Raw genomic sequence first — 25,902 nt, forward strand, 5'->3', positions numbered from 1 at the left:
TGGACAATTGGAGGCTGAGAAACTGCAAGAACGTTAATTTTTTTTTATTATTAATAGTACATTTTAATGCATTTTTTAATCGTTTAGGACGATTGAAAAATAAGAATCATGTTAAGAATCCTTTAATCTATAATATGGCGATAAAAAACTCAAATTAAGAAAATTAGTTTATTGATCTTTTAACAGCATAACAGATTTTATGTAATTTTAGTGCAACTATTATACACATTCAATGCGTCTGGCCGGATGATAGAACCCCCAAACTGTCTGGCGACTAAGAAATGTAATATTATGTTATATTAACGTTACGAATAAAATATGCAAAAATGAAATTTGCTAAAATAACGAATTTGACATCATAATTGGTACATCTTTGTTGGCTGTTAACTGCCACAAGAACCACCATCCAGGTTTCATAATTGGGTATAGTTCTTTGCTATGTTGGGTACCGTGATCGTCACGGGCTCTTACTCTATTTACAAACTTACTCTAGTTACAAAAATAATTTTGTGAATTTCATTTTCCCGATATTTCTTGTGCCAATTTATCATAACATAAGAATGATGTTCCCATTATAATCAAACATACCCCAAGCAACACATCTGCAATTACTTGAATTAGTTTTTAAATTTTAAATAATTTTTACTTGCATACCTTTATTTGGCATCCTTTCATTTAAAAACCAACCCATTAAAGCAGTAAATACAAATGTCAATGAGTTTGTAACTGGAACAGCCAAAGAAATATCTACCCTTTGCAATACAAAGAAATATACCACCGAACCAAGTTGGTTTAGTCCCATTGGAATGATATACTGCAAAAGATGAATGAATGCATTTGGCAACTTTTAACGTATGCAACTCATTTGACATACCTTATAATTTGTTATTAGATATTTAAGTTCTAAAAGAAATTGTTTTACTTTGGAATCACTTTTTACACGCACTATATCTGTTGTCCCCGTTTTAATTAAAGGATTTGTTGCCCCCCATAAAATTGCCACTGAAACCAATCCACCTGTAATTAAGGTTAATTATATTTATTGTTTATCAACTTTAACAAATGACATCTCACATAGTTCTAATAACATATTTGGTGAAGTTTTATTAAACTAACTACAAATATCTATTCCAAACCGTTTATGATTTAATTAACTACTCAAATGTCGCAGAAATCACAACTCAAAATCTGTCACAGTTCAAGGTTATGTTACTGAAGATCTGTCAAGCCCTTCAGCTGATTTGTTTATTTATCAGCAGTGGATAGTTGATGCGAATAGTGAATAATTTATAAACATCTTTTACTGGCAATTCAAGATGAACGTAATAGAGGCAGTGAAGGCATATATCAATAAAATGACTGAAGAGAGTGAACCTGGGATGAAGTTGCTCTTGATGGACAAAGATACCACCAGCATAATCAGTATGGTCTTTGGCCAATCTGATATACAACAGAAAGAAGTGTTTCTACTGGAACGCCTGGACGCGAGGAACCAAAGCAGCAATATGGGTTTAAGGTATTTAAAGTGTCTAGTCTTCATCCGGCCAACAACGCAAAATATTGAATTATTATGCCAGGAACTAAGGAATCCCAAGTATGGTGCCTACTATATCTATTTTAGCAACACATTGGCTAAAGCTGATGTGAAAATCTTAGCTGAGAATGATGAACAAGAAGTGGTCAAGGAGGTACAAGAATTCTATATTGATTACTTAGCTGTGAATCCACATTTATTCTCACTGGGAATTCCAAGTTCATATGCCAATTGGCAGTCTGTGGCTTTACCTAGATGTGTACAAGGATTAATATCCATCTTGTTATCCTTAAAAATATGTCCAGTTATTAGATATCAGGAAAACTCCCGACCGGCTCGCGATTTAGCACATAGAGTCAAAGAAACAATTGATAAAGAAACCACACTCTTTTCATTTGGACAAAACTCCTCAACAATGCTTCTAATTTTGGATAGAAGAGATGATCCAATTACTCCACTGCTAAATCAGTGGACATACCAAGCAATGGTTCATGAATTATTGACTATCCATAACAATAGAGTCAACTTGTCTCATGTGCCAGGAATTTCCAAAGACTTAGCAGAGGTAGTTCTCTCGGCAGAGCAGGACGCGTTTTATGCCAAAAACGTATTTTTAAACTACGGTGAAATCGGTCAGAATATCAAAGATCTCATGGATCAGTTCCAGAATAAAGTGAAAACGCATCAGAAAATTGAAAGCATAGCTGACATGAAGAATTTCGTTGAAGCTTATCCACAGTTCAAGAAACTCTCCGGAAATGTCTCCAAACACGTCACAGTTGTAGGTGAATTATCGTCATGTGTGAAAAACTATTCACTTTTGGAAGTTTCCGAAATCGAACAAGAAATTGTTTCACAATATGACCACTCCGCACATCTCCAAAGTATAAAAAAATTAATCAACCATCCATCGTCGGTTGTTCGCGAATCGGACATTGCGAAGTTAGTTACATTGTACGCTCTACGTTATAGACACCAGAGTAATAATGAAGTTCGCAGTCTACAAACAATGCTGAAGCGAAAAGGAATCGCTGATATTTACATCAAAAACATCAACAATGTGGTAGAATTTAGTCAGTCACATCTCAAGCCATCTGAACAAATGAATGTCGAGAATGCAGTTAAAATTACCAAGCGATTCTTCAAGGGATTGAATGGTGTGGAGAATATTTACACACAACATAAACCAGTGCTGCATGAGATATTGGATAATATCGTAAAGGGCCGACTGAAAGATTCACAATTTCCATTTGCGACGCAGTATTATCAGACGAACGGCAAGCCGCAGAAGTTGATCGTTTTTATTATCGGTGGTGTCACGTATGAAGAGAGCTTGACTGTGCATTCGTTTAATAAGAACTTCCCGGGTACGCAGATTATTTTAGGTGGAACTACGGTTCACAATTCGAGGAGTTTTCTGGAGGAAGTTGACCTGGCTGTTCAACAAAAAGCGCATTATCAGTAAATATTGTTGCTCCATAACCGATATCACACATTCCATGGGATTCTCTGTGCATTTTAATGCGAATTCTATTTTCGCGAATATTTACGATAAAATAATGTTATGTAACATGACTTTTATTCCTTCATACATGTAGTCATATGAATTAAACGCTTATTTATTATAAACCGGTTGCAGTATTTTTACCTTGATTCAAAATTCTCATTGTATCGTCAAAACGTATGAAAATATTCAGTCCTTTTAAGTTACCCACCAAGATACAAAGTTTAACCACCCGAAATAAATTGCTAATATATTTTTACAGATGATTCAGGTTCAGTGTAGTAGGAAATTATCTAAAATGTTGTCTTTATTTTATAGTCACATCTATAAATATTGATTATAAATATCAGCGTTACATTCGTCATTAATTAAAACTGCAGTCTGAACGATTCAACAGTAATGTGATTGGAAAACTTAAGTCTATAGGCAAATATATTTTGTTTAGGCATTAGTAGGCAAGAGCTCTAGCCTTTAGATACCACCAATGTTGGTATCTAACTAAAATAAAATTCATTTCTGTAGTTTACATGCTTCTTCTATTAAGGAGCCTGCTATCCTTTCTAGTAGTTTGGTCTCTTTAAGGGTGTCGTTGTACTGCTTGACTAAGGCTTCATAGACATGTAATGGAACAGTTGGTTTTGTATTCGTGTTCCTTTCGTGCTTTTCTATGTGACGTCTTCTGGCCTCCATTCGCTCCCTGCGACGTTCTTGGCGCGATGGTTCATCTTCCTCTTTATTTCCTTGAAAGCAAGTAATGCATTTACCTGCATTGCTTTCTACCATATGTATGCACCGCTTACCGGACTGAAAATATGCAAAATATGCAAAATAAGCGTTGACTTAAATATAATAAACGGGATATTAAAAGTCATATAAAGTCTTATTTTTACCATTTTAGGAGAAGTGCAGCACGTCTGATACGGTCACAAATTAAAATAAAATGAATTTGCTGAAAACGTGGTTTATTCTTATCAACAATATTGAAGGATATAAGAACATGTGCAACGGATATAAAAAAATGGCATCAAATTTAAACAAAGTATGCACCAGAATAGCCAATCGTGTACCCATCCTCCTCTTCGTTTTCAAAAATAACCCCGTAATCGCAATTGTCATCGCATGCGTAGAAACATTGCGAATAGCACGACTTTCACAACTGTTGCAACATTGTATATTACATATAAACTCATATTGTATATGGCGTCGAATAAATTAGAACAATGTCAATGTTCTATTCCATTATGTAAACTGAAAAGTCCACTTAAACCTTCAGTGGATTTTCAAGTTGGTGTACTAATTTTGAACTAGTATGTCTATGAGTAAATTATGCATTTCAAATACATACCAATGATTTATTTACTCTGTTTATAATTTCTATTTAGACATATAATCCTTTACATTGAACATAATTTATGTTTACTATATTTCTAAATTAGAAAACATTGATTGCATATGTAACAATAAATTTAATTAATAATATACATATCTACATTAATAATTAATGTCAAAATCTTTCATTTTCTTTACTAAAACCCACCATGTATCTAAGAATCCAATATCAATAATTCTACTAGGAATATCTGTGTATCCCAATTTTAAGTAATTACACTGTGTGGCAAATGCCTTGCACTCTTTGGAACTTTGATCTACCCACACAATGGAAAACAGTCCAAAACTTGTGTGTCTAATTAAATTACAATTATAACAGGATTCAACAAATTTCAAATGTTCTAACACATCAGGCTTCACCAAAGTGTGGTGCACAACTGAAGAGTCATTAGCAGCTTGGAGGAAGGTGTCTCGAAAATGCGTTGCATTGGGGTTGTGTAGGGCAAATGCCGTTGCCAGCCAGCCAGACGTGCCAATTATTATCGCCTTCGACGGCTTCGCACGTATCTCTTTGACTAAATCCAGGGAAACATCTCGATAATCCCGTGCAAGATTCATCCAAAATCGTAACCATTTTTCTGCGAATGTGCCAGCGACACGCTTTTCCAACGCCTCGAATTTTGTTTTCGTACCGTCCACTATTAAGTCACGACGCTGTTTAATTCTAGTAAATAAACTAACACTCTTTCTTAGTTTAAACATTTTTATTTAATGTTGTGTTAGATTATTTGAGCTTTTTGATTGATTTAATAAGCCAAATAGGTTATGATGGCACATGATGTTTCTAAACTTTTTGAAGTAATTGTGTACCAAACTTTTAAATTTAAATTATAGACAATTACCAAAACTATAATCATAAAAGTAGAAAGAGGAATATAATAGCAAGTCTACAAAATTTGGTTTAAAACATTTTTGGTTTTTTATTATATAACTGAACTAAATGAAATCATGAACCAAATGTACACAAGCGGCCAAATTTATTTTAAAAACAACAGTTTGTGATGTAACCTACAAATGGGTGATAAGTTCTGAAAAAGAACCGGATAATTATTTAAAAGAGAATATACATAATAATCAAACAAAATGTTCATTTTGAGACAGAGATTGAAGCAAGTGCCATTTAGATATAAATATTATTTTAGTACAATAAACACGAATGTTTATTCAAGTACAGTTTTGTTACCTTCAACAAAAATGCCTTTGCGATTGGAAAAAGAAAAACTTGTGAAACGTGACAATGATATGAATGTACAAATTAATTAGTAAGTAATTAATTAATGTTGTTTGATAGAATTTGATTGTAGAAAGTCCATGAAAATGTTTATGAGTGGCAGAAGGAAACATTAAAAAATAAGGAAACTTTTGTTTTACATGATGGTCCTCCTTATGCAAATGGTTTGCCACATATGGGCCATGCAATTAATAAGGTATATATAAGGTATATATACAAGAAAAAGGGATTGTAAATTGCTAATATTATACATTTTAAGATTTTGAAAGACACAATAATTAGGACTAAGTTGTTGCAAGGCAAACAAATCAATTATATACCTGGCTGGGATTGTCATGGACTTCCAATTGAACTGAAAGCAATTAAACAGGTAAAGGTTTCACTCAAACCATTGGAAATTCGTCAGAAAGGTAAGAATTTATATTTCAACACATTTAGTTTTAATATAATTTGAATATTTTAGCAAGAAACTTTGCAAAACAAACAATTGAAACACAAAGATCAGCTTTTGAATCTTGGGGTGTCATTGGAGATTGGAAAAACCCATATAGAACCTTTGATAAAGAATATATCCAAAATCAACTTAAGCAGTTTTATAACTTATATGAAAAGAAGTTGATTTATAGAGATGTTAAACCTGTGTATTGGTCTCCCTCATCAAAGTAAGTTCTTTCACCTAAATAATTATGAAGTGATAACTATTTCAACTTTAATAACAGGACAGCATTAGCAGAAGCAGAATTAGAATACAATACAAATCATGTGAGCAACGCCATTACGGTAAAATTAAAGGTTCTAAAGCAACCAGAAATTTTTAAGAAGTATCAAAAGTAAGACATGTCGGTTAAAACTGTACCAATATTATCAAAATTTCGTTATTTACTTTTAGTGTACATTTATTGATCTGGACAACAACACCTTGGACATTACCTGGGAACCAAGCAGTGTGTTATAATAAAAACTTATCTTACAGCCTTGTAAAGAATGAAAATGAACGTGATTCATTTGTAATTGCAAGCGATTTAGTGAAAAGTCATTGCGATATGCTAGGAAAAGAGTATCAAGTATTAGAAACGTTTAGTGGTGATTTATTGAAGGATGTAACTTATTGTCAACCAGTATATCATGAAGAATTAAAATTGTTGCATTCCGGTCATGCATCAAGTACAAAAGGCACTGGTTTAGTTCACACTGCACCTGCTCATGGACCTGAGGACTTTTTAGTTGCTTTGGAAAATAATATTAAAATTGTAAGTATTTGAAAAAGACTCTAGTATCATAGAATGATATGTTTGTAATTAAATTCTTGAACTTGTATTTATAAATCAAAATATTATGCAATTAATTGAAATTTTTACATTATCGTGTTTCTAGCAGTCTCATATTAAATCTCTTCTTTTATTGCAGAAATGTTTGGTAGATGAAAATGGCCATTATACCAAAGAAACTGGATCAAACTTAGAAGGTACCTCAGTTTTAGACGGTGCTAATGACAAAATCTTTGATATTCTGGACGATTCTATAGTCCACAAAGAGGATTTTGTTCACAGTTATCCATACGATTGGAGAACTAAGAAACCAGTTATTTTAAGAGCTAGTCAACAGTGGTTCGTTGATATGAATCCAATAAAACAGGCGGCAATTGTATTAATTGAAAACTGTAATCAGAATGTTGATATATTAATATGATACATTTTTAGGACCATGTGGAACAAACAACTGTTATTCCAAAGCTAAATGGAGACAAATATAAAAAGAATTTAATAGATCAAATTAAGAAGAGACCCTATTGGTGTATATCAAGACAAAGGTCCTGGGGGGTGCCTATTCCTGTCTTCTATTACAAAAATTCCGGTGATCATATTTTAAACAGGTATTTATGTCTAATTACGTTCATACTTTATTACTTGAAAATACATGTTTCTAGGGAAACAATTGACCATCTATGCAAAGTTTTGAGTGAGACGGACCCTGATTTTTGGTGGAAACAACCCCTTGAAAACCTTCTACCGACATCACTGCTGGCCAAAGAAAATATTGACAATATTTGCAGAGGTGATGATATTTTAGATATCTGGTTTGACAGTGGAATATCCTGGTCAAGTGTCTTGGAAGAACCGAAAATTGCGGACATGTATTTGGAAGGCGTAGATCAGTTCACTGGTTGGTTCCAATCCTCATTAATTACATCAGTTGGACTAAGAAATTGTGCGCCTTACAAAACAATTTACGTGCATGGGTTTGCCCTGGATGAAAAAGGTGTAAAAATGTCCAAATCACTTGGAAATGTGGTTGACCCACATGATATAGTCAAAGGATCCAAAAAGAAGCAGCCGTATGGCATTGATACATTGCGATGGTGGGTGGCATGTCATGCTAACCAAGATAGTACAACTCATGTTAGTGACAATGTTTTGAAAGCCAGCGCAGACGAGGTCCAGAAAATTCGTAGTACCTTGAGATTTGCTCTTGGTAGTATCGCAGATTATAAAGGTGAAAAAGTTGAATATGATGAGTTGAACTTGACTGATAAGTATATGTTGGGGTTGTTGTATGAGTTCCATGAACAGGTAAACATGCCAATAATCGGATTTTTTAAATAAAATTTACATTTTTGATGTTTTAGGCACAGTCTTATTTAGAAGACTATCAATTTAATAAATTGTCGTCTTTGATAATCAATTTGACTACTAATGAGATTTCAGCGATTTATTACACTGCTATTAAAGATCGGCTATATTGTGATGAAGAGCATAGTAACAATCGTTTGGGGGCGCAATTTGTTCTTTATCAATTGATTAATTTGTTGACGCAGAGTATTGCGCCCATTGTTCCGCATTTAGCTGAGGAAGTGTATTTGCATTTACCAGAGTGCCTGAAGACTTCCGCAGCGTTTTTCACTAGATTGCAGCATTTGACACCTGAAAAGAGTTGGCAAAACGAAGAAGTTAAATATATAATGGATTTACTACTGAATGTTCGAAAAGACATCAACAAACAAACAAATGCTGGCGAGGCTCTTGAAAGTAAAGTTGAGATTTTAATGAATCCAGACAACATCAGCTTAATTCAGGTTTGTGAAATTAACTTTCTTATGCTCAAATAAAATAAGAAACCGAATAAATATCAAAATTCATTGTCGGTCAAATGTCCGCAGTAGTAAATAGAAGTTTAAGATGCTATAATGTGTTTTTTTTTGTAGAAACACGGTAATCTAGATGACCTCTGTGATGTCTTGCAAGTCTCTGAAGTAATAGTCACGCCAAGCGTCGACGAGAAATTTACACTACGGATAACTAAAGGTGAACAGTTTAAATGTGCGAGATGTCGAAAGTTCACCGCGTTAATGCCACAGACTTTATGTGACAGATGCTATAGTGTTGTTGAGAATATAAAAACCAGGAAGCAAATACCGAACTAAAGGTATCTAAATTACAAACAAAATGTCAGATATCCCAATTATAATATGTATTATATACAAACGTTCTCAATTTAATCATATTGATGCTTCCTGTTGGTCTTGCCTTTTGCAATTATCAATAGTATCATATGGACTAAAAATATTTAAACAAGCACAGCATTCACTATTAAAATGTACCACATCAAATAGATAAGTTCATTTACAATTAACGTTATTTGATATGTTTCTGCAACTTGTTTTTCAAATTGCATTTCAAGTGACAAAAGCACACTCACATTTAACTATTAATCTCTTTCCTTAACATTTACACCAACTCCGTTTGCTTTTAAGTTCTTGCATCAAAAGTGCAAATATAAATTTCCATATTACTTCATTCACAATAATAAAAAATAATGTATGGCGCATATTTCTATCTATCCTCTTCCCCCAGCGAATAATAGTGCTTTAGAGTAAAACGCAATTTCGTGGAACAATCATTACAAAATATATCCGTATGGCATACACATCATTATCAATTTGTCTATTATCATTTACTTAGTGCCTAATAGCATAGTTATTAAATTGCATCCATGATAAGTTCTTCTTTACAAGAGTACGTATTACAAAGATATATTGATAATGTACAGTCCAGTACAAGAATATAGTGGTGTAATGGCGCAAAAATCACAAGAATTATTTATGTCTGATTCAACGTTAAACGTCAAACATTTAAAAGCTAATGTCTAGTTCATTGTCTTCTTGGTACATTTTACATCGTATTCTTGCTGGGAATTTGGAATTATTGTCCGAAACGATTAATTTCAAGTGTAAATTGACAGTCGTTCTTTCTAACATGTTGGGACATGTATTGATTAAATTAACATCGTGTATAATTTTGTAAAGTTATCAAAAAACGCCCGCTTCCGATATTTATCACCTTGATATGAATGCTCCTTTATACCATTCAATTGAGCTACAGCAACAACTCAATTTACCGATAATGTTTATCATTCGTGAAAAAGTATGCGCTCACAATCAGTGTTAATTGTGTTTATCTATTCAATGCTCGCCTTTCATGAGATAAAGTTGAGTAGTGCACTGAAAGTTGAACTTACAATCGTGAAAAAATCATCATATGTTCCCTCCAATCCGAACAAACGTCTGCCATTTTTAGGCAAAACATTTAAGTTAAATCTAGCTATAGTAATATCAATAAATATTGAATATAGCACAAATATTTTTTCATTATTATCGTTGGTGAAAATATTGGGGATTTGCGTACATTGGTGAGATAAGTGATAAGTGATCTAATGGAACAGAAGAGACTGCTGGCCCATTGGGTGTGCTGCAGGTGGTTGTGACGATCCCATTGGAGGAATCATATTGTTTGCTACCATTGGACGCATTCCCTGGAAGGAAGCGAATATCATTGACAGTACACTCTTTAGCAATTAGTAACATTTTCCTCTTACCATCATTGGTTGCATAGGTGTTGTAAACATAGGGGTTTGCATGATGTTTTGTTGGGACATGGACTGATTCATTGGTTTGTAACCTGCCCCACCAGTAGTGCTAGACACTGGTGCAGGTGTCCAACTAGCACCCACTTTAGAACCATTTTTAGGCGAATTCCATTGTATTTCTCTACAATAATTCCAAAATATCATATAAATGAGTGTCTATCCATTCGTTAGTTAAAGAATACTTACTTAACGGGCACTTGCCGGCTGTTTATCGATAAGTTTTGAGCTAAAGAAGCCAGACTCGACTCCAGATCGCCGGTCAATAAGGCACTACCAGACTGTTGTTCTTGAATATTATTATTATTATTATTGTTATTGTTTGATGCCTGATTGTTTTGATTATTTTGATTGCCCGCCAAGGGCATCGGTTGCAGCACGCCACCCAACGCGTCAAATCCGGAATCTGTAAGCGCAACCAATTAGCACATGCATAATAACGGGGCGCTAGTGGAAATAATTACCGCTAGGCATAAATTAGTGTTAGATTAACGTTACAGATACATTAAACCTAGTCGAATGTTAAATGAGTTTATCTTTTACCAATGCTTTGTGAACAATGCGGTTGCTCGTCTGTAGTAGCAGTGAAAACGTTGTCATTGGAACCGGAATAGAATGAGCGTGGAGGACTGGCAGGCGTGGATAGGTTCGAGGGACGGCGTGAGGGAGGCGGCGGTCGCGGGGGACGATTACACTTGGTGATATTGTCTTGTTTGTCGATGAGCAATGGTGCCACTGCACCACTGCCGTTGGCGACGACCGTCGAGAAATTCAACGTGAGACTCTCGCCAAAACTTAACTTATGATCAGACTTGTTTGCGTCAGTCCTTTCGTTCGATTCGTTTAAATGTATTGTTAGTGTATTGTCTTTTTGGAAGAAATTGAGCACCTCTTGAATGGGTTGTGCGCAATTCGAGGGAGATGAAGTGTCCAGGAGCAAAGAGGGTTCTTTATCTTCGACCAGGAAAGGATTGAAGGAGTCTAACTCGGGAATTTTGGTGCCGTCGGCAGCTTGCACAGAAAAGAATCACACACATTTAAATGCTAGTTACAGAACATACGAACACATCATAAGAATAAATGGGACTAGAAGTTATAGCGAATAATACAGAGTAGTGGGTTTAGTAAGCATTAGCATGCAAGCTTGAACAAGTGTCTGATTATGAGCATGTAATGAAAAATGAAGTTGATTAATGAAGATGATAAGCGCATAACGAGACATTGCTTACTTTTAACTTCGGTATTGCCGAATACCGATTGGAAACTCGATTCGGACACAAAGGCACCGCCGCCATTTGTATTGCTAGCGGGGGTTGTGTATCCTGCAACAAAAACAATTCAAAACGATCAATTAAACGACAAATAAGCATTCAATTGATAGATTCCCAATAGACCTACCATTGCCATTTGCCATCCACGCATTGATATTATTTGGCTGCTGGATCATTGGCAACTGTGGAGCGGCAAACGCGTTGGCTGGCTGCGCGAATGCGTCCGCAAACGGATTGTTCAACTGCAGCAAATCATCGGACGGGCGTGATTGAGTGGTCGTTGTGGTCGCGCTGTCGGCGAAGAAGTCCGCAGAGGATTGCGTTTCCGCTGGCATATTTGCCAAAGTTGTCGTCGCTGTCGACGAGAAGAAAGGATTGTTGGCGGTGGACATTGTCGGCGGCGAGTACTGTTTCTTTGTCTGGTACGGCAAATAATACATAAATTTTGTGTTATGCAAGAACAATATTTACTCACTTTAAATTGATTCATGGCAGCTTCTTCCTCAGCCAGTATTTTTAATTTAATGTGCTCGTCGAGCCCATTCGCGTGCTGGTCAATGCGCCCGTTTGCGACTACCGTGCCGAAGCTCGAACTGGTGGAAGATAATGCGGTTACAGCCGAACGCAAATTCTTCTGATTACTACTCATTGCATTTGTACGGAAAACGCAACAAAAATTGGAAATAAAATGGTGCACATACAAAACAAAAAAATATCAATCATACAGTTGTCCAACAACAATTTTTCCTATCAAGGCCAGGTATTAATCGAAATTTAACTACAATCTTGTTTACTAGAAACCAAACTAATTAACTATATGATTCTACCTTTCTATAATTACTACTATCTTTGACACCGGCCCTGATACTCTAGGTATGTATAACGCACCTGGCATTTTGGGATGGTGTGCTAGCGCCCGAAGTTTTCTTCCCTTCAACGTGTGCCAAATGTTGCTCCAGCGCCTCCAGTAAACTGCTGGGTGCCTTTGTGAGATCAGGAATTTCTCCCTTATTGATTCCAACGTTCTATCCCGGCAAACAATTCAGATAATTAATCGTACAGCGTACACTTGCGTGTAATTAAATTTCTTATACTTCGGCAACTTTCAAAAACTCCCCGACCCGATCCATCCGTGTGAGGAACTTTTTATAGATGTCGAGTGCCTCCTTGCATTGCTTCTTGTTCATATCGAAGTACTTCTCTAGCAGATTGATAATACCGCCATTGTAGCAGGCGAACAGCCTAATAAGATCGCCGAAGAGGTACATGAAGGATTTATTGATGACACCGTTGGTGAGGTCGTTGGCGGTGCAATCGAACTCGAGTAGAGCGTCGAGCTGACTCTGCAGGATGGGAAGGGTTTTGAGGAGCTTGTCCGTGTGCATTGTGCGTAGAAGACCATCGTCATTGCTATACAATAAATACGAACACATTCAACTTGTTGTTCAACATGTTATAATAGGAACTACCTTCGTTTCTTGCAGAAGTCGAATGCAACCGTTCGGTACGATAAGGCTTTTTCGTTGATATAATGAGCGTATCTTCTGATAAAAGGTGACATGTCGTAACCTATAAAGTTCGGCAATGTTAATTAATGCATATCATAATTTAATTAAGTTTTATCTACACTAAGATACTACGATGCACTGAATCAAATTTTGCATTTATTAATGATAGTACTTTGAATTATTTAAAAGGCCAAACCCCAAGTCATCTTTTCAAGTAAAATTTATATATTCTATTAAAGTATAGAGTGAGTGTGGAAGAATATGTAAGTTTTGTATGAAATCATTTAAAGATTATTTAGCCATTCCAGCCGATTCGAATAGGTTGTGAAAAAGTGTCGTAAACTGCTTTTAATGTGTTAGAAAGCATGCAATGCCTCTGCCAAACATAACTACCAAATACCACTTACCAGTTTTAATACTCAGCATTCCTTTGAAACAAAAGAAAAATTAAATTAGTTGTATGTTTTATTATGTACACCTAACGTGAATTGAATGCAAAAAGATATAAGAACCGTTTACAACGAAATTGTATTATTATGTTATGTAAAGTAAAGCTTGAATGAATAAATCGCAATTAGAAGCCATAGTTCATGTGTCATTTGATATTAATTAAATATTCAACCGAGAGATATACGATAAAATAAGCGTATAGAGTAATAAATGATTGATAAATAATCGCATTCCTTAAAGGAAGCAAATTTGCTTTACAAGCACAAGAATAGAGCAATAATTTGGTTATGTTTACCTTGTACGCCACTTTTGTCAAGGAAAGTGCTTAATTGAAAACTGCTATTGCTTGAAGCCAAGTATTGTGTAAATCTCTGAAAAAGAAAATAGCATATATTAGATGTTAATATAATATAATACAATAGTACATTAATGCTTTGACTGAGATAATCTTATATCCTTGAATGCAGTAACATATATTGTATTGTCCTTGGGCTTGTGTGTTATACGTTGATAACATTTCCTTTTCAGGCAAGAGCAAATGAAAGAATAAGGCAACGAACATTTGCATTGTTTGTTTTAAAGCAACGCTGTTGCAACGCACTACAGCAGAGATCTGGTTATGTAAAATCACTTTCTCCAATCCACGGTAATCAGATATGCGCGAATGTATTCAATATATGCTGTAGCGTAGCAACACGCATAAAATTACAGTGCCGGAGCAACTATCTGCATTAATTTCCATGTGGAACCGTTTGCCAACTAATCATTGCATTTACATTGATGTTTACTATACAGGATATGAAAGAGTAATGAAACAACTTGATAGGAAATCAGGAAGTGTGAACAATAGAATAACGATAAACCACAAAATTTTTCAAACGCAGCAAAATAAACATATACTGCAATCGAAAAATGTTAAATTATAATTGATACTTACTTCGTTACCATGGCACATGATGTGATGCACGGTGATAAGGGCCTTGTAAACAACAACCCAGTTGGTGTTTTGTGAGCGCTCGATAAGTAAATTCGCCAACTGCGGTATGCTGACATTCGGCTCGTTTGTGCATTGTACCAAATCTGGAAGCAGACATACAATGTTATTATAATCAGAACAAACTGAAATATATCACGCAATTTTATCCGCTGCAGAGGGAAGCGCAATGCGGAGACTGTTAGAGACCAGCAACTGTTGGCAACTTATCAAAATATTCGGTGGGCGTTGCACTTATCAGTCAGCCACCAGAAATACTCATTAAAAACCGTAATATCGCCATTCTGTATGGCCCCGCTTATTTATATTGACATTTTGATAGAATTAAATAATTTAATTACAAACGCGGCTTTCGGGATGACATAATTCAGATGCTACTATAAATTATACTTGACGACATACGTGTGCGAGCATGTAATGAGCAGAAAGTGTATTTATCATGTGCATTACCAAGTTAGAAGTGAATTTAAACGAAAACTAGGAAAGAGCACTCAAGCTGTAGCATCCTTTCGCCGTGTTGTTATTAAATGAGGAACTCTGCCATCACCAGTAAGAAGTTCCTTACTCTCGACGCATTCTCAAGTATGACGAGCAAAATTAAGTACTCCTATACTCCAACATTCTCACGTTCATTTTCACAATTGAAAACAATAAAAAGAGGTGCTTCCATGCGAAACATCACAAGTCAAAGAATTTATTTCCGTTAAACATTTCAAAACAAACAATGATAAAATTAATCTTATTAATATTTGCCTAATCTAACCTAACTTAGTGCGGTTAGGTTAAAAACATGGCACAATCAACAAATACGCATGCGTAACACATACAATTATCGTAACTGTGCGCACAATTAGATCAATTGAATTGAAAGTTATGTCAATATTAAAAAGTAAAGTAAGTAATTTCAAATATGAGTCTATAAATAAACCCGAGCCACACTCACATAAATTACTCAGAATTAATTGTCAGTAAATTCAGAGTGTTCAAAGAGTTTCAAAAGTTTACGAGGTCAAAGCGAAGCTAATGTCATAAGGTCGTCGTTTAACACGCGGCACCGCCCAGGAATAACGCAAGAACTAAAGCAAAATAAGAAGCTGATATGGATATGTTATAATAAGGCAATCGAGCGTCTGAATCAACTGTGCCGAGAAAGGGGTCAGGGTGATTTTAAATAAGGTGGTACGCACACGTACACACCACCGCTGAGCGACGTAATTGTTGTCTCGTTGAGCGTGGAAACAATAAGCACATACACGCCGCAATACACACACAGAGACAGTGTCACAGTGGTTAAAAGGTAAATTGTGTAACGCGTGTACTAAAATACAAGTATTGCATACATGGTGATATGAAACTTTATCTGAGAAGTAAACTTATGTAAAAACATTGTTAAGCCAAGTAATTAAACTGTTTTATAATTCAAAAAGCCTTCAAAACGTATTTCTATCAAAAATTTTGAATATTTTTCACAGGTATTGATAAAATTGAATAGTATTTTATTTATAATACTTTGTTAAAAGTAAAATACTTCATAACTGCACCTCGTTAATGATATTAATTAAAGTTCGTTGTTATTAATCATCTGTGAATTATCTCAAAACTTATCATTTAATTAACGAATGCTCTGTAATCTCTACTACATGTCAATTTGATGATGATGATAAATATTGCTCGTGTCAAAATTCGTATCACAAACATATCACGACTTTAATAAATAAACACTAACAGGCCAACAGCTGAATGACACTTTTATGGGCGTCCTATTATGGATTTGTCCTAATTACAATCGTGTCAGTATCATCGATTCGAGTACTATTGTGATCCAAATACATACGATCGTCCAATGAACCATATGAATAACCACCAAGCACTACACACGTACGTTCAATTGAAAAAACCAAGCAACAAGCAACAAAAAATATTTATCATGATTCAGCGGTTCCGAATGAGACAAAATGTTCGTTTAAATTAAATTTGAATTGGTAACTTGATTTATTCCAACTTAAATTAATTGTACAGATCCAAAATAATGTTTAACTATCGTTCGTCTAATGTATGCATTCTATTTTTCTTTATAAAAATAAGTACGTTATTTGTAATTTGGGAAATTTTCGGATTTTCTTTACATTTTCACCACTACGAATGTGGCGTCCAATCTTTTATAAACCCACATTCGAGAATTATGCGCTGCGAGCAAATTGTCATGTTTTTATATGATGTGAATGTAAAAAAAACGCAGTTTAATGTTAAGCACACAGTTTGTACCTGTTCAATGACCCAGAGAACATGTATGTTATGTCGTATAATGTTGCGAACATTGGTCAGCAAATTTTTTATTAGGACACTATAAGGCATCAAGATACAATCCCTTAGTGTAATTTTTTACCATTTTTTGTAACAAATTAAAAAATGAAAATAATGTGTAATGAAATATATTACGACAATTTGCCGTTCATCTGTTCGTTATGAGATCTCATCATAATAACGTTGTTAAATTTCTTTAGAATGTATGTGTTAGGTAAGTTTATTATGGTTTTATTGTCGCTTTTCGCAGCTACCGCTCAACTACCTGCTATTGTGAATTACAAGCAGCACCGCTGCAATTATTTGCATAACGTGGTAAGTGCATTGTTTCCGCAATGCCATTTTTCCTTACATGAATGACACAATAGAGAAGAGAAGAGACATCTTAATTTCACTTTCTTTCCACATATGACGACTAATTTCACTTAATGATTAAAGGCAGAAGAGTAAAGGAATTAGATGCACAAGATGTATATTCGTATTATTTCGAAAATGAAATATTCTACGTATGTGAATCAACAAAAAATTAATTCAGAAAAAAGTGAGATTTTCCGTATAAAGAAAAACGAAATTTCGTAAAGTTTACACCGAAAAGTATGGATGGAAAAAATATTTGAATACGGAAAAGTACTGGTATTATTAACATAGCGAAGAGCATAAGAGACCAACTTTTAGAGACTCCAGAGTGCTACAACAGACGCATGTGTCATTTTATAGTATGCTATTCCTATATATTTCAATAAATGTCCGTGTAGTGCGCATTTACGACGACACACATTTTGGGACAAAAAAATAAGCAATAATATTTAATATTATCAAGGAAATTGATCTATTTTTGTATAATTTACCTATAGGTAGTAAACGAAGTAGTAAACTAAAGCAAACATAATAAATGTATAGTACAAAATATTCAATTTTCATAAAACGAAGACGCTTGCTTTAAGACAAATAATCTTTGAGTAAATGTCAAACTCATGTTCACCTCCTCACCGAGATCGTGATCCGATCCAATATACCACCAGTTCACCAAGAATCCAGTGCGCATACGTCGCGGGCTCGTGCTCACGTTGATTGATTATGTAACCAGTATGTCATACGGACAGATTAGATAGAAGCAAGTAATAAACGCGCAGTTAACTGCCTCATTTAACCGCGAATCGAGTCTAGATATTGTAATTGCACTGTGTCATGGAGGATAGAAAAGTAGGATGGAACACTTTCACCAAGTACTAGATACAGCAGGTACTATTAATATAGTTTACACGCAAGTGGATTCACACATGCCGATAACACAAATATTTATTTAATTCGATTAGAAGATGCGCGCCAAAAATCAACATAGACATATCTCATAGCAATAGCAATAATTTTAAAGCCCCACAAAACCAACTTTACAACAACACGTCTACAAATTCACGAACAACAGAATAATTTAAATATATGAATCAACATGGCTAGGTACATGATCCGTGGTTGGGTGAGTTCACGAGATGCTGCGACCTTCAAAGTTCAAACACCTATATAGTAGTCGGTCGCAACTCCTCACATCAATTCCTTTACTGCAGAAACATACGATCACTAACTAACTACGTACGTACGTACGTGCTGGTATGCCCAGTAAAGTAAGTCTAGTCTAGTCATTGGCGAGTGTTCGGGACGATCATCTATCTTAAGGCGGTCTCGACGCAAAGCGTGTGGCGCTCGGAGGACGCCACAACAAGTTTGAAAGTATGGGTACATAATATTCGTTTATCGAACTCTTTTCTTCGAACAGACTAGGTACATTTGAAGCATTTGAAGTACGTTGGTATGTATATTCATATTCAATCAATAAGTATACATATTTTATAGAGAAATGAACAGTGGCAGTCATCAGCTGGGATGATTTGTCTCCGCAACCATCATTAGCTCAATGACAAGCTCGTATCTTAACTAAAAACTATAATATTTAATACTTTTGTCATTTAGAATTCATTTGGTGAATCTGATTTGAATTTTCCATATTGTGGTGCATGGGAATGCAAACATTTGATTTCCCCGCTTCCCTCAATAATTCAAGCGTTAGTAAAATTTGTTTCATGACAGTTTAAGTGCTTTTCGAGGTGTGCATACGACTATTCTCTATAACTCGAATAGATTTGAATAAAACTTTAAATTTGATTTGCATCCAAGCTGCAAAGTGTTAACGTTTTAGTCACTTAAAATCACAATCAAAACTAAACCAATTCAAAGTTTTTCCTATACAAGTTATTTTGTGCAATAAGAAACTAAAAATGCAAAATAGATGCATGCAATAAAAGCATGAACACATTTTATAGCAACGAATTCAAAATCGAATAACATTGACGACGTGTTTAACGTATTCTTACATTTATTTATGTTTTTGATTGTTATTGAAAAAAGTATATCAAGGTTTTAACTTTCGAATGCATTCACAGTCAGTGTGTCAGCCAGTAAGCAAGTAACGATCGAAACCAATTTTATAATCGTTAAGTAACAAATGTTGTCATCTGCAAACCTACTTTCGAATTTTAAATATCTCAAAGATGTAAATGTTTCCTGAGTTTAAATATAGCTAGATGTAGAACCAGAGAAAGACATACATATGCAAAACTTCATAAATTTGAACTGACACGAATAGGGTTGGTATGAAACACACGCAGAGTCAATTTTTGAACAACATTGAACATTGAACAACATACATATTTTAATAATTTGATTGTTTTACAATTATTTAGAATTACTTTAACAAAAGGCTATATTATTTACTTAAACCTGCCTTAAGACACCATTCAAAAATTGTTATTAATAAAATATTGATCAATGTTACAACCCGAATTTAATACCGACTAGAGTCCCATAGAAATCAATAACTCAAGTAACTTGTATTCTATTAATTATTAAACATTTTCCTAAGTATACAGCCTTAATCTTTGTGTCAAATATAGATGTTGCGATTGTAATTGTGAGTGCAAATCATTGAGATTTATAAAAATTGTTAACCGTATAAACAGTAAAACGCATGTAATTTTCGTTAAACTCAATTTTCTTAAACTGCAGTACATTCTTTTTTGCTAAACATATTTCTGCAGGTGAGTGATAATTGAAATGGTAAATATTAAGATTTTTTGTGTATATTATTTCTTCTGTATTTACCGTATGAATTTGTATTGGACATAACTGTCTGTTCCCATATTTAAAAAAAATCTTTATGAACATCTTATATTTAAAATTAAATTGAATAAATACTCACCTGAGCGTCTAAAAAATACGATTTAAAATCCCAGGAAAGCTCACTGACCGATGCTTCATGTTTTTCGCCTGTGAGGTTCGAGGTTTTAGTCCAAATCAACTCATCAATAATTTCATTGCGGCAGTATGAATCGTCCCAGTATCAAATTTGCATTTAAGATACTGTAACTTAATATTTTGACTGTTTTTTTTTTAATACATCCAACAGTCAACATTGAATGCGTGAATCATGTGCTGGCAATTGCGAACAGCACCTATTGTTATTTATATTAGCATAACACGACCTGAACAACCAGTAGATAAGCATTTAAAATTATTTTGCAGTTATCAATCCGGCAAACGACGATTCCACATCCCACGTCATTTTCGATGAATATATTTATTGACGTCAATACACCACGGTTCGAAATCAATCTAAAACGCAATGCGGTGTGTCGTGCCGCTGTTCGTTTTGGGGCGTTGTATGAATAATTAGCAATTCACAGCAAGCCAGCGCACGCGGAAAATGGAAAAGCGAAGATTCGGTTCGATAAATGTGTGTTGGCACTGTTTACTCGACCACTTAACTCGCACTTTGCGACGTGGCCAGCGCGCCGATCAAATGCGCGTTGAAACATTGGTTTCACGTGCGACAATAATATGCAAAGTGTAACGCAACGAACGCGGTAATATAGTGTGAATGGAGTCGGCTGCATAAATGTGTACACCGCGATGCGAAACGACCTGTAACGAGGTTAATATTTTAATAGGATGCCAGACGAAATCAATATGCACGTTAGGCCAAGCTGTATATTATGTACTCGCACCTATATACACTTAGTAATAGTGAAAAAGGGAAACATTGGTGACAATGACGTGGATACCTACGTCATTCATATTCAGTGGGTACACAAATAAGAAAAACAAGGCATAAACTCATGCAGTTTATAAAACAAAGGTGTAGCCGGGTATTGGGCTTGAATTGCACTCCAATGAACAGATTAAGTAATTGCAGATATGAATGTTATCAAATAATGACGTTATGTTGGAGTAGTTATGGAGTCGTGTAAAAATGAATCATATCTAGGAACGACGCATACAGCATAGTGTACGAAATTCTTGCGAGTGACAGCTATGCAAATATGAACAAATATATAATTAATGATTTTATAATGACATATTTCATCACAAACAACACAATAACATTTGTCGTCACTCAAAGTTCATCAGAGTTGTGTATTCATAGAGAAATGCTGCGGAATAATGTAAAAAAAGCATACCAATTTAAAATTAGTATGTGAAAATTTATTTCACCTTAAGGTTTGTGATACCCGACCTTCAAAATTGTTAGATAAATATCGAAAATGTTAATACTTTGTATATTTTTTAATACATTATAGATTATATTAATATATCTCACTTAAATGTAACAAATGAGTTTATTTTCCGAGCATGCAAATATGAAAACAACATTATATGTATTGATAAATAAGCTTTGTATAACAATGTAATTAAAGCACACGTACATGCTAAATAGACAAGCATAAAAGACAAGATAAAATTTACTGCACCATAACAAAAATATATTAAATAATGATAACAGTAACACTAAATGCCCCAAAACAAACCAAGAAAATCAAAATATTGAGTTTTTTGTCTTTTATATTGCCTCTTTCAATTTCCCTATTGATGCATTATATTCTGATTGATGAATGAACATGGGTAATTTGTTTATTTTCGAAATCGATGTGCACAAATGTCGCAAATCAACATACGCCAGCAATTGATGTCGTAAACATGTAAACGCATGCACGTTCTTATAATTTGGCCGCCAATCAAGCTTTTATATTTAGTGACCACGAGCACCATTCGCCACCCGACGGATACGCGTTCGCTCGTCGATTGAATCAAACGACGGAACGGCGTCGGATGGCTGGCATTTTTCGTCGATTGCCAGCAAACGACGTGCGCAAAGTTAAGTTCAATGCTGTCGTCAATAACGTTTCAATGTTCAATGTTAAACAAATGAATGTAAACCAAATGGTGCGCGCGTACTAAAACCGGCATATCTAAAGCAGTCCTTTATTTACAACAGAGTTACCAGAGTTAAAAGTTAAAGAGCTTGTCAACATGTTTTTTTCCGTTGCGCCAGGTTTAAAAATGCCATACGCGAAGCATCCAGCTTTGCATTGTAAGTGAAAACAAGAATTATGTTAATTTGTCATGGATTTGCAAAGGACACATAACATTTACAAAGTTTTAAATAATCATACCCAAAACAATGGTACTTAATTGATTAAATTCTGTGCCTAATAAGAATTTTGAGGCAATTTATGAAGTGAATTTATATAAATTGTACACAGCATGATGAAATTATTGCCCAATTTAACATTAGGACCTTAATAAATAATTTTCAAAACAAGCAATGTGTGTGCTGCTATCACGACCGCGGCCTTCGCACAAAATTTATTCTAATTTGATTTCGCACAAGGCGCAGGCACAGACTATGTTTTAACGTAATTACACATGCTGAGTGTTTGTACTGCGAGCGCACGCTGGCGACACAAAAACATAATGTTAAAAATGAAAGTGTACAAACACAAAACGCACGCCATAAAAATATATTCTAGAATTTAATTAAAACAAATACAAATGTATGAAATGTAAAATTAACCTTACTAAATTTATGAAATAATTATTTTATTAATTACAATAGGTATCCATAGGTATGGGGATATAAATTGCTCAATAACTTTTGATTAAAAGCTGTTATCAATTAATTGATTTCCGCAACGAGAATTAAACTCATTTTATTGCGTTTGAAGTAATTTACAACAAAAAACACAGTACCATTTCTACGACACGTACGAATGTCGCAAAATAAATACCACAGTATAAGTAATAATACTCGTAACTTAAAACATTTTAACATACTGGTGTTTAATTTTCATACCCAAATATCAGTTAACGGTAACTTATAAAACTGTTGTAACATTGGCATTGAATTTAGTGAATTTCAGTTTTTATAACTGATTTATTTAATGTTAAACCATTAGCAGAGTTAAATTCAAGCCTAATGCCTTCAAAATCATCAAATATCCGCCATTACCATGATATTAGCCAAGTAAAACTAATATTTAACCTCATGAATCAGTATAAATGCAAAACATAAACAAACAATCGATTAGACAGCTGCAAGGCGAAAGGACGTGACGACATACATCCGCTCAATGTAATTTATAACACCACGAAGCAAATTATTTGAAATCAAATATTTTGACATTTCGTATTATGCCACTTCAAATATAAAAGAACATCATTTCTTTAGCGCGACTTTGAATGGAGGAACGCAAATATCATTGCCACTATGTTTTTAATAACATCAACCGTCGTCTTTTGGCAATTCCATGATTCCATCAACCATTATCAAATCAAGGATTTGTGCAGTGTCATAATTTCTTCAGTATTGTCATTCTCATTGAAACAATGTTCAGTGAGCTCTTAGATCAACTGCACTACATAAAATTTCTCACCTTTTAATACTTTTTTTTACTTTTTCTTAAAATCAAAAAATTCTAAAATAGTGTAGGTACTGGAAAGTATACTTCGTGGCGGAAACAATACCAGATTTATCACGGGCAATACGTGCAAGTTTCCGACTGAATGGATTCGTTTACAATTTCAAGTAGAATGCGTCGTTATGTCATTCAGCTCGTTGGTATGAATCATTATAATTATTAATACAATACTTGATGGGACAATCATTTTCATCCATAATAGAGTATGAATAGTGCGAGAATTTACATTTTGCGCAAACAGAACTCGATCAAATATACTACGATGAATTTTTACAATAGTGTCAAGTGCATATACGATGATTCACTTGAGTTTGAAAAGAAAATTTGAGGAAGTTAGGAAAATCGCAATAAATACGCATAAAACTAATCAACTAACCATATGCAACGTAAGTTCAGCTCAAAATATTCGGACCTTTGCTTTAATTGATGTTAATTACAAAATCAAATATCTTAACTTTTGTAATACTTATGTAAATGTGTCAACCACATGTGACAATTTTGTCTCTTCTTCTAAAAATAGATTTTACTTATCCTATAAGTTGTTATGAATCACACGAAAATTCCAAGACATTACTTATCATTATATAAACCACTGAATATGATCACAGGATTTCCTGACTCATTGCTAACTCAAACCCAAACCCTGCGAGATATTTGAGAGATGTGAACGAGATACACCTGTTAGGTTTGTTTGGAGCATGGTGTGTGATCACATGACCCTTTCCGAAGTCGCGGTTGAAGGCACTCCACGCAGGAACAGGTAGGATGTTATTCAGTATTCACCGTGAAAAAATGTATAAAATATGTGTGTTTTGTCTGTGCCCAGTCGCGATATCAGACAACGCAAGCATAATCAGACATAAAACACACAAAGCAACACGTAGTTGTTTGCATCAACGATTTTTGTTTTTCCGCATGATTGTTAATGTTGCAACTCATTTCGATGCCTCATGATAGAGATAGTTCACTATGTCGATTGCGCAAAAAGTTGTTTTGCAAGTGAAAGGTCTCAAACGTGATTGTTTCGTAGAAACGAGCGAATAGTGGAGTGTGTTTAGTGTTGTGCGAGCAACTCACATTCAAGATGCTTCTTCTTCGGTGGTATCAGCTCCTCGGTGGTCGCTTTACATACGGACTTGGCTAATCCTTGACCAGCGATGCTATGCTTCGCCGCTAAGAGCCTGTCGTTGATCGTCTGACCGGCGAGTCGACCAGCCATCTTCACCGGAAAAAATGTATTCGCTTATTCGTCAACAGGCACCAGAGAAACACGAACTCGCGCGGCGTGTGGAGAGCGCACTTGTCTCGATTCGGACGCACCAAAAATTCAAGCGAGACGAAGCACTGCGACCGAGCACCGACCACTGACCATCCGGTGGCGGTGTATGCAGCACCGCGGGGCAAAGGCGAAAGGAAAATGCACCGTGACGTGCCGCGACACAGCAACGAAACAAAAACGCCCGTCAACACAACCACCACAACGCGACTGCACTGAACTGACAGCGACAAGGCGGCCGCGCGCGTACGCCGCTACACCGATGGCACCGACGGGCGGAATAGAACGATCCCACTGCCACCGCACTACCGCGATCGCGCGGTTGCGTCAAGCTTGGTTGCTGGTTGTGTATGAAACGAGAAATCGGCGCAAACCGGCGCGCCGCGAGTCGCTAGGAATGATGCAAACGATGCAAACCCAGAACGCGAGAACGAATTTCAAAAAATCGTTTAATTTATGGCAAGATTCTTGTTAAGTTAACTTACTATGAATTTTATTCTACTGGCGAATAATTTAGACACTGGATTCTTGTGTCAAATTTTGAGTTGTATCAAATACAAAGTACTTTAAAGAAGACAAAAGTAATTATGCATACTTTATTACATACAGATAGCAGCACAGTTTAGTTAGTATACTCAGGAGTAAATTTATAATTGTTTTCTTACAAAAATTCTTACAAATTAAAATATGTACCATTGGTACCACTATGTAA

General features: G+C 35.0%; 4 protein-coding genes across 11 annotated transcripts; 2 read left to right on the plus strand and 2 right to left on the minus strand.

The window, feature by feature from the left end:
• Positions 1–1,037: 1,037 nt before the first annotated feature.
• On the plus strand, positions 1,038–3,163 carry Vps45 (vacuolar protein sorting 45). The gene has a single exon (XM_065305517.1). It carries the CDS (start codon positions 1,317–1,319, stop codon positions 2,997–2,999), a length of 1,683 nt encoding a protein of 560 aa, XP_065161589.1. The 5' UTR covers positions 1,038–1,316; the 3' UTR covers positions 3,000–3,163.
• A 1,213-nt stretch (positions 3,164–4,376) lies between these two features.
• LOC135794297 (mitochondrial import inner membrane translocase subunit Tim29) lies at positions 4,377–5,355 on the minus strand. Its single transcript, XM_065305521.1, has one exon. The coding sequence runs from the start codon at positions 5,127–5,129 to the stop codon at positions 4,530–4,532; it is 600 nt and encodes a 199-aa protein (XP_065161593.1). The 5' UTR covers positions 5,130–5,355; the 3' UTR covers positions 4,377–4,529.
• Positions 5,356–5,372: 17 nt separating this feature from the next.
• On the plus strand, positions 5,373–9,288 carry IleRS-m (Isoleucyl-tRNA synthetase, mitochondrial). Of its 2 annotated transcripts, none has more exons than XM_065305507.1 (11): positions 5,373–5,675; positions 5,732–5,854; positions 5,918–6,068; positions 6,122–6,320; positions 6,378–6,488; positions 6,548–6,908; positions 7,066–7,302; positions 7,359–7,531; positions 7,586–8,228; positions 8,285–8,731; positions 8,861–9,288. In XM_065305507.1, exons 1-11 carry the CDS (start codon positions 5,511–5,513, stop codon positions 9,077–9,079), a joined length of 2,829 nt encoding a protein of 942 aa, XP_065161579.1. In that variant the 5' UTR covers positions 5,373–5,510; the 3' UTR covers positions 9,080–9,288. The 2 variants fall into 2 exon arrangements, with proteins under 2 accessions (XP_065161579.1, XP_065161580.1); XM_065305508.1 differs by having other exon boundaries at positions 5,555–5,675; positions 5,719–5,854.
• LOC135794293 (phosphatidylinositol-binding clathrin assembly protein LAP-like) lies at positions 9,112–25,475 on the minus strand. Of its 7 annotated transcripts, none has more exons than XM_065305511.1 (14): positions 24,992–25,471; positions 14,745–14,887; positions 14,103–14,178; positions 13,765–13,785; positions 13,319–13,418; positions 12,944–13,259; positions 12,738–12,874; positions 12,325–12,442; positions 11,977–12,268; positions 11,808–11,900; positions 11,122–11,589; positions 10,768–10,984; positions 10,531–10,702; positions 9,112–10,467 (listed from the first exon to the last, which is right to left on the minus strand). In XM_065305511.1, exons 1-14 carry the CDS (start codon positions 25,131–25,133, stop codon positions 10,366–10,368), a joined length of 2,397 nt encoding a protein of 798 aa, XP_065161583.1. In that variant the 5' UTR covers positions 25,134–25,471; the 3' UTR covers positions 9,112–10,365. The 7 variants fall into 7 exon arrangements, 6 of the variants coding, with proteins under 6 accessions (XP_065161583.1, XP_065161581.1, XP_065161582.1 ...); XM_065305509.1 differs by having other exon boundaries at positions 12,325–12,490; positions 24,992–25,469; XM_065305510.1 differs by lacking the exon at positions 13,765–13,785 and having other exon boundaries at positions 12,325–12,490; positions 24,992–25,469.
• Positions 25,476–25,902: the final 427 nt, after the last annotated feature.

This window comes from Atheta coriaria, unplaced genomic scaffold (assembly GCF_025399875.1).
Source record: "Atheta coriaria isolate IRGN ID8LTWV9N9 unplaced genomic scaffold, Caltech_Dcor_3.1 hic_scaffold_6_pilon, whole genome shotgun sequence".
NCBI classification, from domain to species: domain Eukaryota; kingdom Metazoa; phylum Arthropoda; class Insecta; order Coleoptera; family Staphylinidae; genus Dalotia; species Dalotia coriaria.

Excerpts from the sequence above, each read along its gene's own strand:
- LOC135794297 (XM_065305521.1), bottom strand. The coding sequence starts at position 5,129 with ATGTTTAAACTAAGAAAGAGTGTTAGTTTATTTACTAGAATTAAACAG.
- IleRS-m (XM_065305507.1), top strand. The coding sequence starts at position 5,511 with ATGTTCATTTTGAGACAGAGATTGAAGCAAGTGCCATTTAGATATAAA. Across the intron at positions 6,909-7,065 it reads TGGAAAATAATATTAAAATT|AAATGTTTGGTAGATGAAAA; the intron begins GTAAGTATTTGA and ends CTTTTATTGCAG. Across the intron at positions 8,732-8,860 it reads ACAACATCAGCTTAATTCAG|AAACACGGTAATCTAGATGA; the intron begins GTTTGTGAAATT and ends TTTTTTTTGTAG.
- LOC135794293 (XM_065305509.1), bottom strand. The coding sequence starts at position 25,133 with ATGGCTGGTCGACTCGCCGGTCAGACGATCAACGACAGGCTCTTAGCG. Across the intron at positions 13,260-13,318 it reads GACTTCTGCAAGAAACGAAG|CAATGACGATGGTCTTCTAC; the intron begins GTAGTTCCTATT and ends TTTATTGTATAG. Across the intron at positions 10,468-10,530 it reads CACCTATGCAACCAATGATG|GGAATGCGTCCAATGGTAGC; the intron begins GTAAGAGGAAAA and ends GCTTCCTTCCAG.
- Vps45 (XM_065305517.1), top strand. The coding sequence starts at position 1,317 with ATGAACGTAATAGAGGCAGTGAAGGCATATATCAATAAAATGACTGAA.